This window comes from Carcharhinus amblyrhynchos, chromosome 12 (assembly GCF_965287045.1).
Source record: "Carcharhinus amblyrhynchos chromosome 12, sCarAmb.v2.hapA, whole genome shotgun sequence".
Taxonomy (NCBI): Eukaryota; Metazoa; Chordata; class Chondrichthyes; order Carcharhiniformes; family Carcharhinidae; genus Carcharhinus; species Carcharhinus amblyrhynchos.
This window is the reverse complement of record NC_137335.1, coordinates 90,487,650-90,506,023: the sequence shown is the minus strand read 5'-3', so window position 1 is coordinate 90,506,023 and position 18,374 is coordinate 90,487,650. Positions and strand designations below refer to the sequence as shown.

The 18,374-nt window shown below is 47.2% G+C and overlaps 1 protein-coding gene across 1 annotated transcript in view; it reads right to left on the bottom strand.

Annotated features, from left to right (window-relative positions):
• Window positions 1–18,374, bottom strand: part of LOC145350506 (basement membrane-specific heparan sulfate proteoglycan core protein-like) — a 119,139-nt gene that overhangs the window by 11,932 nt on the left and 88,833 nt on the right. The window contains exons 9-12 of the mRNA XM_080199703.1: window positions 7,741–8,085; window positions 3,819–4,163; window positions 1,056–1,403; window positions 322–666 (exon numbers count right to left, since the gene is read on the bottom strand). Coding sequence (XP_080055829.1) covers window positions 322–666; window positions 1,056–1,403; window positions 3,819–4,163; window positions 7,741–8,085 — 1,383 coding nt within the window. The remainder of the gene's footprint in view (window positions 1–321; window positions 667–1,055; window positions 1,404–3,818; window positions 4,164–7,740; window positions 8,086–18,374) is intronic.

Genomic DNA, 18,374 nt, shown 5'->3' with positions numbered 1-18,374 from the left:
TAATGCCCACCAAGAATGAATATCAAACAGAAACAGCTGGAGACAGCACTCTGACAAAAAGCTGAGTCAACAAAGGAGAGGGAGAAAGATTAGAAACAAACAGAAATAGAGAAACAGAGAAAATGTCAAAGAATTGAAGACTGAGAAATCAGGAGCGATGCACAATTTTTATTCTTTGATAAAAGTGCATGAGATCACCCAGTCTATTTTACTAATGTGTTCCCTTTACCCCAGGGGTTTGTGATATTTCTCACACACTCACTTCCCACACAGTTACAAGTGGTGATGACTTCAGGAGATTGTTATGTAAACTGGACTTACTGGTTACTTTCAGCTGTGTCCCATTGCCACTGATATCTCCCCACACTGAGCAGTAATAGACGGCAGTGTCACTGGGCTGCACCATGGTGATTGTCAGAATGAAGCTGTTATTGGAGGTGTGTCTGGAAGACTGGAATCGCTCAGTGAAACCTGGGCTCCGGTGTATGTTATTCCCTGTATCCTGTGTTAAAACTCTCTCCCGATCTTCCCCGGGTAGCTCCCGGTACCAGTGAACATCAGTGTGTGACACTGCGGCGTTCCTCACGGTGCACTGTAACCGTGCAGTCTGACCCTCTGTGACACGTTCCACACTCGGACACTGGATAAGGACTGGAACATTCACACCTTTAAACAGAGGAAAAACAAATCAGTGAGATACAGAAATCAGTGAGAGACAGAAATCAGTGAGTTAAATTCAGAGCTGAATGTTTCAAATTCCCGTGAGTATTTAAAGTGACAGTCCAGGCAGTAGAGTTTCTGTGTGAAAGTGAGAGAGTCTCTGTTCTCCTGATGTTTTTGCAGCAAGTTGTAAGACTGGTGTGGCTCATTACTGATTGAAATGAGGAGATGCCGTCATTGGACTGGGGTAAACAAAGTAAGAAGTCTGACAACACCAGGTTTAAGTCCAACCGATTTATTTGAAAGCTTGTGAGTTTGTGAGTTATTTGAAAGCTTGCCATTCTGTATGCTTCCTTCCATTCCATGCACACACCAGTCACTCAGCATTGACTTACCAGTGACATTGAGCTGGGTCCCTGCTCCATGGATGTAGCTCCACACACTGCATCTGTACACAGCTGTATCATTGAGGGTCACATTCACAATGGTCAGAATGTAACTGTTGCTGCCGACATTCCGGGAAGGCTGGAAACGGTGGTGGGAATCCTGGGACTTGGTAACGGTGCCATTCACAAACTGGCTGATCAGCCACTCAGTGTGGTAGCCAGCTCTCTGGTAATGCCAGTGGACATCAGTGTCAATCACACTGGCATTGTACATGGCACATTGTAAGTCGACAGCCTGACCCTCTGGCACCTTGCTGACTGTTGGATACTGCATGAGGACTGGGTCAGACAATGGAGCTGTTAATATTGAGAAAGAAAGATCATAGAACTTGAAATGCAACATTTTAGAAATCTTCTTCTGGTCACAAATAATGATTTGCAGAGAATTCTCTCAATCTCCCAACATGGAAATTGTTGTTTGCAACAAGGGAGGGAATGAGGGCACAAAAGGGGATCTGCTGAATGTTCTAGAATTTGCTGATATTATCCATTCAGTGCACATTCCCACCCACAGAAAACAAACTATCGAACGGATAAACTTCACAATCTTCACAGCTGATTATCAGAAGAACTCAAGTTATTGTTTAAAAAGATGAATGAAAGGTGAAAGTAAAGGAATAAAGTTTAAAATTTCCTGTGTAATAATTACAGCGTGACCACACACGGGCTGATTTACTGCTGCAAATCCTCTTCCTTACCCCATCCTATCAATCTGGCCTGGATTATCCCCTTCTGGGATTGTTGGGAATTGGTAAAAAGAGACACAGGGATCCGGAACTTATCCCTCCATTATCGACCTGTCCTGCCCCCTTCAGTGATCTGTGGAAATTCATTCCAAGATCCCACTCTTCTTTATAACCCTCAAGCCTCCTCCATGCCCCATCATATCCCTCCAGATCCTCATGCTTGCTGCAACTCCATGCCCCTTCCATTGCCCCATGGATGCTCCACACCCACTCTCCCAGTATTCTCCACACATAGAAGCAATGTGCTACAAGCATGTCTGGGAAATCATTGAAATGTTTCTGAAACTGACACAATGAGAAAAGAGGCTTTGAAATTCGACTTCAGAAAAAAAACTATTCACCTTACAACCTCAGAAAAGTGTCAAATAAATATTGGTGTTTGTGGTGTCAACGGGTAAAGTTTTAACCACAAAGAAGAAACTTCTTGAAGCTTCTGAAATGCCTGACATAAGTAGGAGAACTTCGCTCCAAACCAAGTGAATTCTATTTAATTGACTATCTCCACAGTCAATTTGGAATTCAGCCAAGCATTCATAATCGTTCCATCTGATAACCCCATCAACAATAACATATTGAACAGATGGCCAGACAGTTGTTTCTGGAGATGAAATGACCTGGCACTTGGCTCTGCTCCTTCTCCAGATCCCAGCCTCAATTGTCTTTCCTAGAATGTGGACATTGTTGCCTCGGCTAATGTATGTTCATCATCCCCAAGACTCTTCCTATTCCTGCCAACCAGCAGTGAGCCAAACTTTCACACCCATTCCTCCTCCCTGATCGCAGCCCCCATTGCTTCACTGCTCATTTCTCATGTCCTACATCATATTCCCAGAAACCCCTAATTCCCTGAATCCCACCCTGCTCACTGCATTGCTCAACTTTTCCTCTCCACCCACAGTCATACCCGGCACAAAGGAAGGTGGTAGGAGGTCAATTATCTCAGCTCCAGGACATCACTGCAGGAGTTCCTCAGGGTAGTGTCCTCGGCCCAACCATCTTCAGCTGCTTCATCAATCACCTTCCCTCCATCATAAGGTCAGGAGTGGGGATGTTCATTAATGATTGGATCATTCATCACTCCTCCATTACTGAAGCAGCCTGTTCCTGCACACAGCAAGACCTGGACAACATTCAGACTTGGGCTGATATGTGGAAGGTAACATTTCCCCACACAATGTTACCTTGCAGCTCCAATAACACTCAAGAAGCTTGACACCATCCAGAACAAAGCCAATGTGTTTGATTCGGACACCACCCATCACATTAAACATTCACTCCCACCACCATGGACACACAGTGACAGCCGTGTGTACCATCTACAAGATACACCGCAGGAACTCACCAAGGCTCCTTTAAACAGAACCTTCTAAACCCAGAACCTCTACCATTTCTGCGCTCTGTGACTCTAAAAGGACAAGGGCAGCAGGCACATGGGGGACATCACCACCTGGAGGCTTCTCTCCAAGTCACTCACCATCCTGACTTGGAAATATATCACCGTTCCTTCACTGTCACTGGGTCAGAATCCTGGAATTTCCAATCCTGACAGCACTGTGGATGGACCTACACCACATGGGCTGCAACAGATCAAGAGGTTGTTTCATCACCACCTTCTGAAGGGTAACTAGGGATGGACCCTAACCAGTAATGCCCACCAAGAATGAATATAAAACAGAAACAGCTGGAGACAGCACTCTGACAAAAAGCTGAGGAAACAAAGGAGAGGGAGGAAGATTAGAAACAAACAGAAACAGAGAAACAGAGAAAATGTCAAAGAATTGAAGACTGAGAAATCAGGAGCGATGCACAATTTTTATTCTTTGATAAAAGTGCATGAGATCACCCAGTCTATTTTACTAATGTGTTCCCTTTACCCCAGGGGTTTGTGATATTTCTCACATACTCACTTCCCACACAGTCACAAGTGGTGATGACTTCAGGAGATTGTTATGTAAACCGGACTTACTGGTTACATTCAGCTGTGTCCCATTGCCACTGATATCTCCCCACACTGAGCAGTAATAGACGGCAGTGTCACTGGGCTGCACCATGGTGATTGTCAGAATGAAGCTGTTATTGGAGGTGTGTCTGGAAGGCTGGAATCGCTCAGTGAAACCTGGGCTCCGGTGTATGTTATTCCCTGTATCCTGTGTTAAAACTCTCTCCTTATCTTTCCCAGGTAGCTCCCGGAACCAGTGAACATCAGTGTGTGTCACTGCGGCGTTCCTCACGGTGCACTGTAACCGTGCAGTCTGACGCTCTGTGACACGTTCCACACTCGGAGACTGGCTAAGGACTGGAACATTCACACCTTTAAACAGAGGAAAAACAAATCTTGGTGGGAAGACTGGCTAAGGCTACTGGGGGGACTTTAAACTAGAAAGGATGGGGGGAGGGAATTGTGATGGGGAGACTGGGACGGAGGAGGTTCGCTCCCAGGTAGGGGAGGACTGCAGGCAGTATGAGAGGGAGGTTAGACCGCGGGTGGAGAAGGGAAATGCCCAGACTGAGGGGCTGAAGTGTATCTATTTTAACGCCAGGAGTGTAGTGAATAAGGTAGATGAGCTTAGGGCGTGGATTGCTGCTTGGGAATGTGATGTGGTGGCCATTACGGAGACTTGGATGTCTCAGGGACAGGACTGGGTACTTCAGGTGCCAGGATTCAGATGCTTCAGGAAGGACAGGGAGGGAGGCAGAAGAGGTGGTGGAGTGGCACTGTTGATCAGGGACAGTGTCATGGCTGCAGAGAAGGAGGATGCCGTGGAGGGGCTATCTACAGAGTCTCTGTGGGTGGAAGTTAGGAACAGCAAAGGGTCGAAAACTTTGCTGGGTGTATTCTATAGGCCGGCCAATAGTGACAGGGAAGTTGAGGTGCAGATAGGGAAACAGATTCTGGAGAAATGTAGTAATAACAGAGTTGTCGTGATGGGAGACTTCAATTTCCCAAACATCGACTGGAATATCCCTAGGGTAAGGGGCTTGGATGGGGAGGAGTTTGTTAGGTGTGTTCAGGAAGGTTTCCTGACACAATATGTGGATAAGCCCACGAAGGGAGAGGCTGTACTTGACCTGATACTGGCGAATGAACCAGGGCAGGTGATGGATCTCTCGGTAGGAGAGCATCTTGGGAATGGTGACCATAATTCTATCTCCTTCACAATTGCATTGGAACGAGATAGGATCAGGCAGGCTAGGAAGGTGTTTGTCTGGAGTAATGGGAAATACGAAGAAGTCAGGAAGTTACTGGGACAAATAAACTGGAAGGAGGCGTTCTTAGGGAAAAGTACCGAAGGGAGGTGGCGGATATGCAAGGAATGTTTGTCTGGAGCTCTGCATGACAACGTTCCAATGAGACAAGGGGGTTTTGGTAGGTTGAGGGAACCGGGGTGCACGAAGGCTGTGGTGAACCTAGTCAGGAGGAAAAGGAAGGTGTACAAAAGGTTCAGGGAACTGGGAGATGTTAAGGATCTTGAGGAGTATAAGGATTGTAGAAAGGAGTTTAAAGGGAAATTAGGAGAGCCAGAAGGGGTCATGAGAAGACCGTGGCGGGTAAGATTAAGGAGAATCCCAAGGCCTTCTATAAATATGTGAAAAGTAAAAGGATGAGAAGAGAAGGGATAGGACCTATAAAAGGTGAAGTGGGAAAGGTCTGTGTGGAACCGGAAGAAATGGCAGAGGTGCTTAATGAGTACTTTGCCTCAGTATTCACAGTGGAAACTGATCTGGGAGATTTTGCTACGGATTTGCAGCAGATGGAGAAGATTGTGTATGTGGATATTAAGGAGGAGGATGTGTTAGAACTTTTGAATTCTATCAAGATAGATAAGTCACCGGGACCAGATGGGATGTACCCTAGGATACTGTGGGAGGCGAGGGAAGTGATTGCAGAGCCCCTGGCGATGATCTTTGCGTCGTCAATGGAGACGGGAGAGGTTCTGGAAGATTGGAGGATTGCGGATGTAGTTCCTATTTTCAAGAAAGGGAACAGAGATAGCCCGGGAAATTACCGACCAGTGAGTCTGACCTCAGTGGTTGGTAAGCTGATGGAGAGGCTTCTGAGGGACAAGATTTACGAGCATTTGGAGAGGTTTGACATGATCAGAAATAGTCAGCATGGATTTGTCAAGGGCAGGTCGTGCCTTACGAGCCTAGTTGAGTTCTTCGATAATGTGACTGAACACATTGACGAAGGAAGTGCCGTGGACGTGGTGTACATGGACTTCAGCAAGGCGTTTGATAAGGTCCCCCATGCAAGACTTCTTGAGAAGGTGAGAGGGCATGGGATCCAAGGGCCTTTGGCCTTGTGGATCCAGAACTGGCTTGCCTGCAGAAGGCAGAGAGTGGTTGTGGATGGGTCTTTTTCTGCATGGAGGTCAGTCACCAGTGGAGTGCCCCAGGGATCTGTTCTAGGACCCTTGCTGTTTGTCATTTTCATAAATGACCTGGATGAGGAAGTGGAGGGATGGGTAAGTAAGTTCGCTGATGACACGAAGGTCGGTGGTATTGTGGATGGTCTGGAAGGATGGCAAAAGTTGCAGCAGGACATAAATAGGATGCAGGACTGGGCGGAGAAGTGGCAGATGGACTTCAACGCGGATAAATGTGTAGTCGTCCATTTTGGCAGAACCAATGGGATGAACGAGTACACTATCAAGGGCAGGAGTCTTAGTAGTGTTGAAGAGCAGAAGGATCTTGGGGTCCGGGTCCACAGGACTCTTAAATCGGCCTCGCAGGTGGAGGATGTGGTCAAGAAGGCGTACAGTGTACTGGCCTTCATTAATCGAGGGATTGAGTTTAGGAATCGGGAGGTAATGCTGCAACTTTATAAGACCCTTGTCAGGCCTCATTTGGAGTACTGTGCGCAGTTCTGGTCACCTCATTATAGGAAGGACGTAGAAGCTATTGAAAGGGTACAGAGGAGATTTACAAGGATGTTGCCTGGACTGGGAGGCATGCCTTATGAAGTTAGGTTGAGGGAGCTGGGACTCTTTTCCCTGGAGAGACGAAGGTTGAGAGGCGACCTGATAGTAGTTTATAAAATGTTGAGAGGAATAGATAGGGTGGATTCTCAGAGGCTATTTCCCCGGGTTGAAATGGTCGCTACGAGAGGACACAGATTTAAGGTGCGGGGAGGAAAGTACAGAAGTGATGTTAGGGGTAAGTTTTTCACTCAGAGGGTGGTGAGTGAATGGAATCGGCTGCCATCAGTGGTGGTGGAGGCGAACTCGCTGGGGTCTTTTAAAAGACTTCTGGATGAGTACATGGGGTTTAATGGGATTGGGGGTTATAGATGGGTCTATAGAATGGTAGGTGTTGATGTGATCGGCGCAACTTGTGGGCCAAAGGGCCTGTTAGTGCTGCGGTGTTCTATGTTCTATGTATTATGTTCGAAATCAGTGAGAGACAGAAATCAGAGAGTGACAGAAATCAGTGAGTGACAGAAATCAGTGAGAGACAGAAATCAGTGAGAGACAGAAATCAGTGAGTTAAATTCTGAGCTGACAGTTTCAAATTCCTGTGAGTATTTAAAGCGACAGTCCAGGCAGTAGAGTTTCTGTGTTAAAATGAGAGAGTCTCTGTTCTCCTGATGTTTTTGTGGAACAGGTTGTAAGACTGGTGTGGCTCATTACTGATTCACAGCAAACACAACACATTTGTGTGAGGAAATGAGTGAAAATATCTGGGATAAGGATATGAGCTGGGAGAGCAGGATCAGTGTAGAGTGATGTGTGTCTGAATGGGGAACAGCTCCTATTACACTTCCCAATCTCAGCCTCTCCCTGTCCCCATGGTAACCCCAAACCCCACACATCATCACAAACTCATCTCCAACTCACTCATCTGGAAGAGGTTATTGCTGTGGATTATTGGAATAAAACTCTACTTACTGGTTACATTCAGCCGGCTTCCTTTCCCCCAGTCCGATCCCCCCACTGAGCAGTAATAGACGGCAGTGTCACTGGGCTGCACCATGGTGATTGTCAGAATGAAGCTGTTATTGGAGGTGTGTCTGGAAGGCTGGAATCGCACAGTGAAACCTGGGCTCCGGTGTATGTTATTCCCTGTATCCTGTGTTAAAACTCTCTCCCTATCTTTCCCAGGTAGCTCCCGGTACCAGTGAACATCAGTGTGTGACACTGCGGCGTTCCTCATGGTGCACTGTAACCGTGCAGTCTGACCCTCTGTGACACGTTCCACACTCGGAGACTGGATAAGGACTGGAACATTCACACCTTTAAACAGAGGAAAAACAAATCAGTGAGAGACAGAAATCAGTGAGTGACAGAAATTAGTGAGTGACAGAAATCAGTGAGAGACAGAAAACAGTGAGAGGCAGAAATCAGTGAGTGGCAGAAATCAGTGAGTGACAGAAATCAGTGAGTGACAGAAATCAGTGAGTGACAGAAATCAGTGAGAGACAGAAATCAGTGAGTGACAGAAATCAGTGAGTGACAGAAATCAGTGAGAGGCAGAAATCAGTGAGTGACAGAAATCAGTGAGTTAAATTCTGATCTGAAGGTTTGAAATTCCTGTGAGTATTTAAAGGGACAGTCCAGGCAGTGGAGTTTCTCTCAGGTTGACCTTGCTGTGTTAGTTTGTTGTTGCTCTATATACAAAGAACAAATAACAAAAACAGCCCGGGAAACAGGCCCTTCAGCCCAACGAGCCCGCGCCGCCATTTTAACATGACCAGTCCCCCCTCAACCCATGACCTTTATCTGTGCTTGTGGCATTCCACATTGAGGGAAAACTAATTTACGGACAATTTATTACCTCCAATCAGCCTAACAGCACATCTTTGGGGTGTGGGAGGAAACCGGAGCACCCGGAGAAAACCCACGCAAGCACGGGCACGATACAACTATCCTGGGGGTGACAGTGTGCTGACCTCAGCAATACTGATGTGTTGATCTAACAGTGAAATACAATGTTGTCCTCACACTGTGGAACAGCTCTCTCAGACAAAGCTCCCCCTCCCAGATTTTGGGTGGAATTCTCCGATCCCGCCCGCGGAGAGTTTGGTGACATCGGGAGCAGGAGGGAAAAAGTCGGAATCCCACCGGGATTAAAGAAGTTTGTAATCCTCCTAAAGACAGGGTTAGGGCAGGGTGAAAAAGTTAGAAGGATAAAGTGTCTCTCTGTCCCTCTGCAGCGAATTCCCACTTTGATCCAAATTCTCCAATACACTCAGTGTGTGCACTGGGAAAAGTCCTTTTCTTATTCAGAGCTGTGAAGAGGCCTCACACTGACCTCTCAGCCCTGCAATCCAGGCTCAGGTTTTGCCCCACTATCTGTCAGGCTCCTTCCCCAAGGGTCTCCAGCTTCAGCCCCTGTCGCTTGTTTGTGTTCCCAGCACCCAGTCAGTCTGGGTGGGGTTTGTGTGGATTTAGTAATGAATAATCAGACAGGTTTAATTCAGAATCTGACTGGAAGGGGACATTTAGCAAACAGTGATCATAACACGGGAGAGTTTGACATTAAGTTTCAGACAGAGAAAGATCACTCACAAACAGAACTTTGAAACTGAGGAAAGGCTGCCTTTGCAGGAAAGAGGCCATTTGGCCCATCAACACTGCACTGACTCCGCAACAGAGCATCATATCCAGGCCCTATCCCTGTTACCCGACATATTTGCCCTGCTAATCGTCCTGACACTAAGGGGCAATTTCCCATGGCCAATCCAAAAACCCGCACATCTTTGGACTGTGAGAGGAAACCAGAGCACCCGGAGCAAACCCATGCAGACATGGGGACAATGTGCAAACTCCACACAGTTACTGAAGTTTGGAATTGAACTCGGGTCCCTGACACTGTGAGGCAGCAGTGCGAACCTCTGTGCCACCGTAGCAGCAACAGGGAAGGAAAATATTCTGGGGTAACTCCAAATCTTTGAGAAATTACAATGGAACACAAGAACAGGGACAGGGGCAACAATCAGACCTATTGACACAAAACAAGATCTCGGTCAGAGCAGTCCTGGGGGCAACAGAGAATGAGCTGGTTAGAGACACAGTGAAGTTCCCCAGACAAAGGAAGAAGGATTGAACATGATGCTGTGGTATTATCACTGAACGGTGAGGGAAAGACACCTTAGACATTACAACCTGCAATTCACTTGTCATGGTGTTGAGGTTCGGGTGTAACTGGTGATTTTGTGGATTTGATGACAGGATGTGGCTTGTTGCTGTGTCCTAGTTATACTCTCATTTCCCATCTGATCTGAAACCTCTGTCTGGGCCTCTTCGGAATGTGGGAGGAAACCAGAATCCCCGGAGGAAACTCACATAGACATGGGGAGAACATGCAAACTCCAGACACGCAAGTTTTGAATTGAACCCGGGTCCCTGACACAGTGAGGCAGCAGTGCTAACCACTGTACCACTGTAGCAGCAACAGGAAAGGAAAATATCCCAGGGTAACACAAAATCTTTGAAAAACTACGAAATGATATGATAGGCATTAAGGAGACAAGGGTGCTGGGGGATCAATGCTGGGGACTGAATATTCAAGGATAGTCAACATTTCGGAAGTTCAGGAAAAAGAGTTACGGGAGGTGGGGTAATGTTGCTTGTGGTGTGGCGGGCGGTGTGGGGGGGGGTGGCACAAAAAAAAAGTCAAACCCATTGTCCCATTAAACTGGAAAGAATGGTGGAACACTCAGTTCTGTGACCCGTGTTCCCAGCCTGTGTAATTCTGTGTCAGATACACTAAACCATCTCAATACAATGATAAATTCTCCTGTAAGACTCATCTCCAGTTCTGACTGTTCTAACTGTAGAATCCACACACAATACAGGAGCTGACACACACAGCAGCACAAACCAGGGAGAGTTATTTCATCAGAACAGAAATTTCTCCAAACCAAACCATAAATTGTACTTACCCCCAGAAACACAGAGGGACAAAGTCAGAACAAAAAGAGTTTTACTGATCATCTCGACAGAGTGACAATCCTGTTTCCCCACACCGTTTATTGTATGTCCAGTGAACACATTGAAACACAAAGTGTCCCAACAAATGCAGCTGGTTTAATATCCTTTTCTTCACCTGCAAATGAAGTTGAAGGGTCGATAAAGAGGAAGCGGTGACATTGAGCCAAAGGCTGCTCCCTTTCCTGGGTGGAACTGTTATAAGTGACGTTTATCATTTGTTGAGTGAAGCTCCGCACAATAATCTGGTTTAAGATGAAGAGTTCACACAGTGAGGGAGACAATAGCTACAGAAATGTAGATAGTTGGAACATTTATTCAAAATCACTGGAACCAAATCCTCTGTCCCTTGGTAACAACAACCAGCATTTACATAGCCCCTTAAACAGTGAAAATCCTCGCAGGATTCTTCACAGGAGAGAAAATAAACTAAATTTACATCAAAGCAAAAAAACGAGAAATGAGGAACAAATAACCAGAAACTCGATCCTGGGCAGAGTGTTACAGAGGAGCGAAAACTGACAACATGGGGCCTGATTGGAACTCTCCACGCTTCCCCGCCCAACCAACCCCCACCCTCACCCCCCCACCCCCGGCTTGAACAGCAGTGTGTGTTTAATCCACACCCATTCACCGCGATGGAAGCAGAACATTCACTTTTGCTGGCTGCTCATTGCCGTGGTTTCTGTGGTCAGCCTGCTCTAACTGCGCTGTTCATTGGCTCCTCACATCAGCTGGAGCCTGACATCCAGAGTATTTAGTACCACTTAAAGCTCAACTATAGGAGCATTGTCACTGCTGGTGATGCTGGGATCATTCACAATACTCTGCAATGTAGGGCCCACCCTGGGGGGAGGGGAGAGAAACAGGGGGAGACACACGGAAACTACAGACCCCAACTGAACCCCGAGAGAGTTTTGACGTGAGCCAGTGGGTTGACAGGAGAGGGATGTAAGGGGATGTTTGTGAATGGAGAAAAGATGGAAAGAGCTTCCTTTGCATTCCAGGGTGTTGCTGGAGTAGTGAATGGTTTTGGGAGGGGATAGCAGGGCCTGATGGTGCCTGAGTGGCCCATCCAATGATGCCAATGATTGGTGAAACCAGTTGTAGCCGTTGCTGTCTGTGAGCCTTGGATTGAAGGGAGTGAGGTGGGTTCATCCCAAGGGGAATAACCATGGGGAGAGAGAGGATTTTACTGATGACAATGGCCTCAAAGGTGGGGCTGAAGGTGTGATTGAGCAGAACAGTGGCTCCAAATGGAGAGGCAAAGGCTGGCCCACTAAGTGTCTGAAAGCTCCTTTAGAAATTACTGACAGATTTTAGGAATTATACCGGAACCCAAACCATTCTTTAAGTTGAATAGAGTTCAGATCCTGGCCAATCAGGATCCAATGGGAATGCTGCAACAGTCTAATGGGGCTGAATGTCCATAAAATACACACGTTTCTATACAGCAAATACACCTGTAATCTGCTTCACCCTGAACTCAATATTATTAAGAATAAATCCAGGCTGATGCAGTAACACTGAAAAATATCACTGTGTGCTGCCTTGGGCCTGAACACTTTACAGGCAGAATGTGGTGTGAGATAAATGCAGACTTATCACTGACAGCATCTCCGCTTATCAGGGGCAGCAGCCTCTCTCAGACTGAAAACTCACACCATTTGTCATTTCTGCTGAAGTGAAGGAGTTGCCCAGAACACATGAATGTGCAGCTCTTTCGAGTTGTCTGGGGTTTGATTGCTTTATCATCTTAAACATTCACAGGTTGCCATTAGGAATTTTAAAAACTTTTCAGTGAATCAGCTGGATTCCAGAGAGGCAGATTGCAATGATCAGTGAACTGGATATTTTGTTGAAGATTGGTTTTATTTGTGAGTTGAAAAGAGTGAGAGAACACACAAACCACGGCTCCAACAGCTTATTTTTGTTTGTCCATTTATCAGCCTCTATCTTCACTCACACCACATTTCAAACCCATGGAAGGTCAAAATGCAAAAGCTGATACCGGATTGGTGTAAACTCCGATCAACAACAACACCCTGCATTTGTGTAGCACCCTTAACTTAGCAACACATTCCCAGGGTTCCACACACGACAGAAGGAAATATCCGTCAGTGAAAATCCACAACACAACTCAGGAATTCAATTCCGTTTCTGTTTTTATTCAATAAAAATGGAACACAAAGCTAGTATCAGTAATGTTCACCATAAAACTCTCAATGTTCATGCAAAACAAACTGTAATTTCTAATTAAAACAGAAAGTGCTGGATAAACTCAGCAGGTCTGGCAGCGTCTGTGGAGAGAGAAACAGAGTTAATGTTTCGAGTCTGTGTGACTCTTCTACAGAACTGAAGGATAGAAATGTGATGAAGGAGAGAGTTGGAGAGAGGGGTGGAGGAGGTGGAGCAGAATAGAAGGTCAGCGATAGGTCAGAGCAAAGGAGAGATTGACAAAGATATCAGGAATATAAGAGAAAGGGAGTGTTAATGGGAGTGTTAAAGTCTAAAGAAGGTGTTCGAGGCGTAGAGTCAGAGAGATTTACAGCATGGAAACAGGCCTCCGATGAACAACAATGTCTTGCATTTGTGTAACACCCTGAACATAGCAACACATTCCCAGGGTTCCACACACAACATCCTTCCTGTAATGTGGTGACCAGAAATCAACTCAGGATGTTGAGCTGAACATGAGGCCAAATTAAACTCATCCCTTCTGCCTGTCCTTGCTCCATATCTCACTATTCCTTGCAGATTCATGTGCTTCTCTAAAAGCCCCTTCAACCTCCCCATCGTCTCTGTTTCCACTACCACCCCTGGCAGCGTGTTCCAGACACCTACCATCCTCTGTGGAAAAAACTCACGTCTCCTTTTAACTTCCCCTCTCTCACATTAAGTGCGTGTCCCCTCGTATTAGACATTTCAACTCTGGGAAAAGGATTCTGACTGTCAACCCGCAGGACTCAGTACTGGGACTTCTCCTCTTTGTAGTATACATAAATGACTTGGAAGAGAGCGTAGGTGGTGTGATCAGCAAGTTTGCGGATGACACCAAGATGGCAGGGTTGGCGGGTACCGAAGTGGATTGTCAGGTGATACAACAGGATATAGATAGGTTGGTGCATTGGGCAGATAGGTGGCAGATGGAATTTAATCCTGACAAACGCGAGGTGATGCATTTTGGAAGGAATAATGTAGAGAGGAGCTATGTGATTAAAGGTAGACAAATTAGGAGTATAGAAACACAGAGGGACCTGGGAGTGCAGGTTCACAAATCCATGAAGGTTGTGACACAAGTGGAGAATGTTGTCAGGAAGGCTTATGGAATGCTAGCCTTTATAGGAAGAGGTATAGAGTTTAAAAGCTGCCGTCTAATGCTTCAGTTGTATAGAACGTTGGTTAGACCGCATTTGGAGTACTGCGTCCAGTTCTGGTCACCTTACTACCGGAAGGACGTGGAGTCTCTGGAAAGGGTGCAGAGGAGGTTTACCAGGGTGTTGCCTGGCATGGAGGGGTTGGGTTACGAGGAAAGGTTGGAGAAACTGGGACTGTTCTCTTTGGAAAGACGGAGATTGAGGGGTGACATGATAGAGGTATATAAGATACTGAAGGGAATAGACAGGGTCAATAGTGAGAGACTGCTCCCTAGATTGGTTACGAATACAAGAGGACATGATTTAAGGGTGAGGGGGGGGAGGTATAATTTGGAAATGAGAGGAAGGTTCTTTACGCAGAGAGTTGTGGGGGTATGGAACGCGCTACCGAGTGGGGTGGTGGAGGCGGGAACGTTGGATTCGTTTAAGGTTCAGTTAGATAGGCACATGAGTGAAACGAGGATGGAGGGTTATGGTAGGGGTTATTGAATAAGGGTTAGAACCTCGGGAGACACCAGAAAGGCAGGCTTGTGATTAACGTTTTTGTCTTTTCATTCCGCAGGTGGAAGTCCACCTCGTTGTCAAACGAGGGGCATGCACACGGTGGGTCGTGCGTGGGCTGCTCCTGGAGGTTCCGGGAGTGGCCTAGTACTTCGTGTCGGTGTGTGTGCTTGATCCTGGACCGGTAGACGGGCGCCGCAACAGCTCGGTGACTAGCACTGCTAGCTGTGCAGATACATGGATTTGGGCCTGTGTCTGTGGGAGTTTGTGCATTCTCCCTGTGGTTGCGTGGGTTTCCTCCGGGTGCTCCGGTTTCCTCCCACACCCCAAAGATGTGCTCTTAGGCTGATTGGTTTTACCAAATTGACACTATTCTCCCCTGAATCTGGCTAAGTCAGGGGTTCTATTTGTAGATACGCAGGGTAGAATAGGTGTAGGGTGATGCGGCGGCGCGGGCTTGTTGGGCCGAAGGGCCTGTTTCCCGTGCTGGGTTGTTCTTTGTTCTTTGTAACCCTATCCATATCTCTCATCATTTTATAGACTTCTATCAGGTCTCCCCTCACCCTCCGCCGCTCCATAGAAAACAAGCCTAGTTTGTCCAGCCTCTCCTTATAGCTCATTGCCTCTAATCCAGGCAGCATCCTGGTAAACCTCTTCTGCACCCTCTCCAAAGCATCCACATCCTTCCTGTAATGTGGCAAATAGAACTGAATGCAAGTCTCTAAGTTTGGCTTAACCAACGCTTTATTCACTGCAATATGTCAGATGCAGACCCTATACAGTAAATGGCAGAACACATAAGAGTGTTGATAGGCAGAGGGGTCTGGATATACAGGTACACAGGTCACTGAAAGTGACAATGTAGGTGGGGAAGGTAGTCAAGTAGGCAGACGGCATGCTTGCCTTCATCTGCCGGGGTATTGAGTTTAAAAATTGGCAAGTCATGTTGCAGCTTTATAGAACCTAGATTTGGTCACACTTGGAATGTAGTGTTCAATACTGGCTCCCACACTACTGGAAGGATGAGGAGATTTTGGAGAGGGTACAGAAAAGATTTACCAGGATGTTGCCTGGTATGGAGGGCATTAGCTATGAGGAGAAGTTGTAAAAACTTGATTTGTCCTCACTGGAGCGATGGAGGTTGAGGGAGACCTGATAGAAGTCCACAAGATTATGAGGGGCATGGACAGAGTGGATAGTCAGAAGCTTTTTCCCAGGGTGGAAGAGTCAATTACTCGAGGGCACAGGTTTAAGGTGCGGAGGACAAGGTTTAAAGGAGATGTAAGCGGCAGATTTTTTACACAGAGAGTGGTGGGTGCCTGGAACTTGTTGCCGAGGGGAGGTAGTGGAAGAGGATACGGTAGTGACTTTTAAGGGGAGTCTTGACAAGTACATGAATAGGATGGGAATAGAGGGATATGGTCCCTGAAGAGCAGAGGGTTTTAGTTAAGTCGGGCAGCATGGTCGGTGCAGGCTTGGAGGGGCCGAAGGGCCTGTTCCTGTGCTGGAATTTTCTTTGTCCTTTTTTCTTATGACCCCCTGACCCTTGTACTCAATGTCCCGGCAATTGTTTGTGCTCCCAGCACCCAGTCAGTCTGGGTGGGGTTTGTGTGGATTTAGTAATGAATAATCAGACAGGTTTAATTCAGAATCTGACTGGAAGGGGACATTTAGCAAACAGTGATCAGAACATGGGAGAGTTTGACATTAAGGGCCTGATTTTACCAAAAACGGGTGTGAAATGGCGGTAAATTCGGGGTCGGGGCTGTAACGCGATCTGCATCCGAATCCGAGCAGATCGCACCTTTACCGACATCGGATTTGGGCGTGGATCCGGTCCGTGCACCAATCAGGCGGCCCGACGATTTAAATCTATTTGCGTTAAATTGACTTAATGAGCCGCGCGCCGAACTCTCCCGCCAAATCCCACTTTCCCGTCTTCGGGTCCGTTCCGGATCTGTGCCGTTACCAACCTGCAGAATAAAAATCCGAAGCGGATTCCTGTTCTGCAGGGGAACCTCCGAAGCCCATCCTCCTCCAACACCCTTCACAGACCCCCCGCGAATCCCCCCGGCAGATCTGCCTCACCCCCGTGATCCAACCCCCCTGGGAGGCAGGCCCCCCTTGGCAGAGCACATCCACCCCTGCGATCGGATCCTCCCGGGACGCAGCCCCCCCCGCACCTCTCCCCGCCATGATTGGAACCCCCCCCACCACCCGCCCCCCGGGAGGCAGGCTCCCCCAGCCCTGATCAGACCCCTCTATGAGGCCGGCCCCCCTCAGAAGAGCTCACCCCCAAACTACCTCGATCGCTGCTCTCCCTCCACCATCCTTCTGACCTGCATTCGTTGGAAATCCTGCAGCATCTTCCTGGCTTTCCTGGTCTGCTGGTGTTGTGGGGCGGGGGATGCGGTGGGGTGCGGGTGTGGGGCCGGGGGGTGCTCAGATGGATCTCTGGTTGGGGGGGTGGTGATTGATGATTGGGGGGAGGATGGACTTTCGGTAATCTCCACCCCCACCCAACCAAAGATCCATCTGAGCCCGACCCCCTCCTCCAGCAGACGCCAGCGGAAGGCCAGGAAGGTGCTGCAGGCTGTCCAATGAGTGCAGGTCAGAAGGATGGTGGAGGGAGAGCAGCGATCGAGGTAGGTTGGGGGTGTGCGCTTTTCAAAAGACAACATTGTACTCGCCTCTACTGCTGCTTCTGGCAGCTTGTTCCAAACACTCACCACCCTCTGTGTGAAAAAATTACCCCTCTGGACACTTTTGTATCTCTCCCCTTTCACCTTAAACCTATGCCCTCTAGTTTTAATCTCCTCTACCTTTGGGAAAAGATATTGACTAACTAGCTGATCTGTGCCCCTCATTATTTTATAGACCTCTATAAGATCACCCCTTCAGCCTGTTACACTCCAGAGAAAAAAGTCCCAGTCTGTCCGGCCTCTCCTTATAACTCAAGTCCCAGTCGTATCCAAGTAAATCTTTTCTGAAATCTTTCGAGTTTAATAATATCCTTTGTATAATAGGATAACCAGAAACATGATTAAAATACATTTTTAAAAGGCACACTATCGTCACATATGTGAGAAATATAGAAAACAACAATAGAATAAAATTAATGTAAATATCGATATCTCGGCCAACTTTATTTCCCATTCCCAATTGCCCTTCAGAAGGTGGCGTCTGGTTGCATTCTTGAACCGCTGCACTCCTTCTGGGGTAGGGACACCCAGACTGCTGTTAGGAAGGAGATCAGGTGGGAGTGGTTTTGCATGGACCTACTCATATTAAGTTGATCTTTCTCTGCACCCTAGATCTGATGTAACTCTTCATTCTGCACTCTCTTCTTTCCTTCTCTATGAATGGTATGCTCTGTCTGCACAGCGCACAAGAAACAATTGAAGACTATTACATATGGCAATAACAAATCAAATCAAATTGAGTTTGGAAGGTGCTGTCAAAGGAGCCTTGGTGAGTTGCTGCAGTGCATCTTGTAGATGGTACACACGGCTGTCACTGTGTGTCCATTGGTGGAGGGAGTGAATGTTGAAGGTGGTGGATGGGGTGCCAATCAAACAGGCTAATTTGCCCTGGATGGTGTTGAGCTTCTTGAGTGTTATTGGAGCTGCATCTTCCAGGCAAGTGGAGAATATTCCATCACACTCCTGACCTGTGCCTTGGTGGACAGGCTTTGGGGAGTCAGGTGGTGAGTTA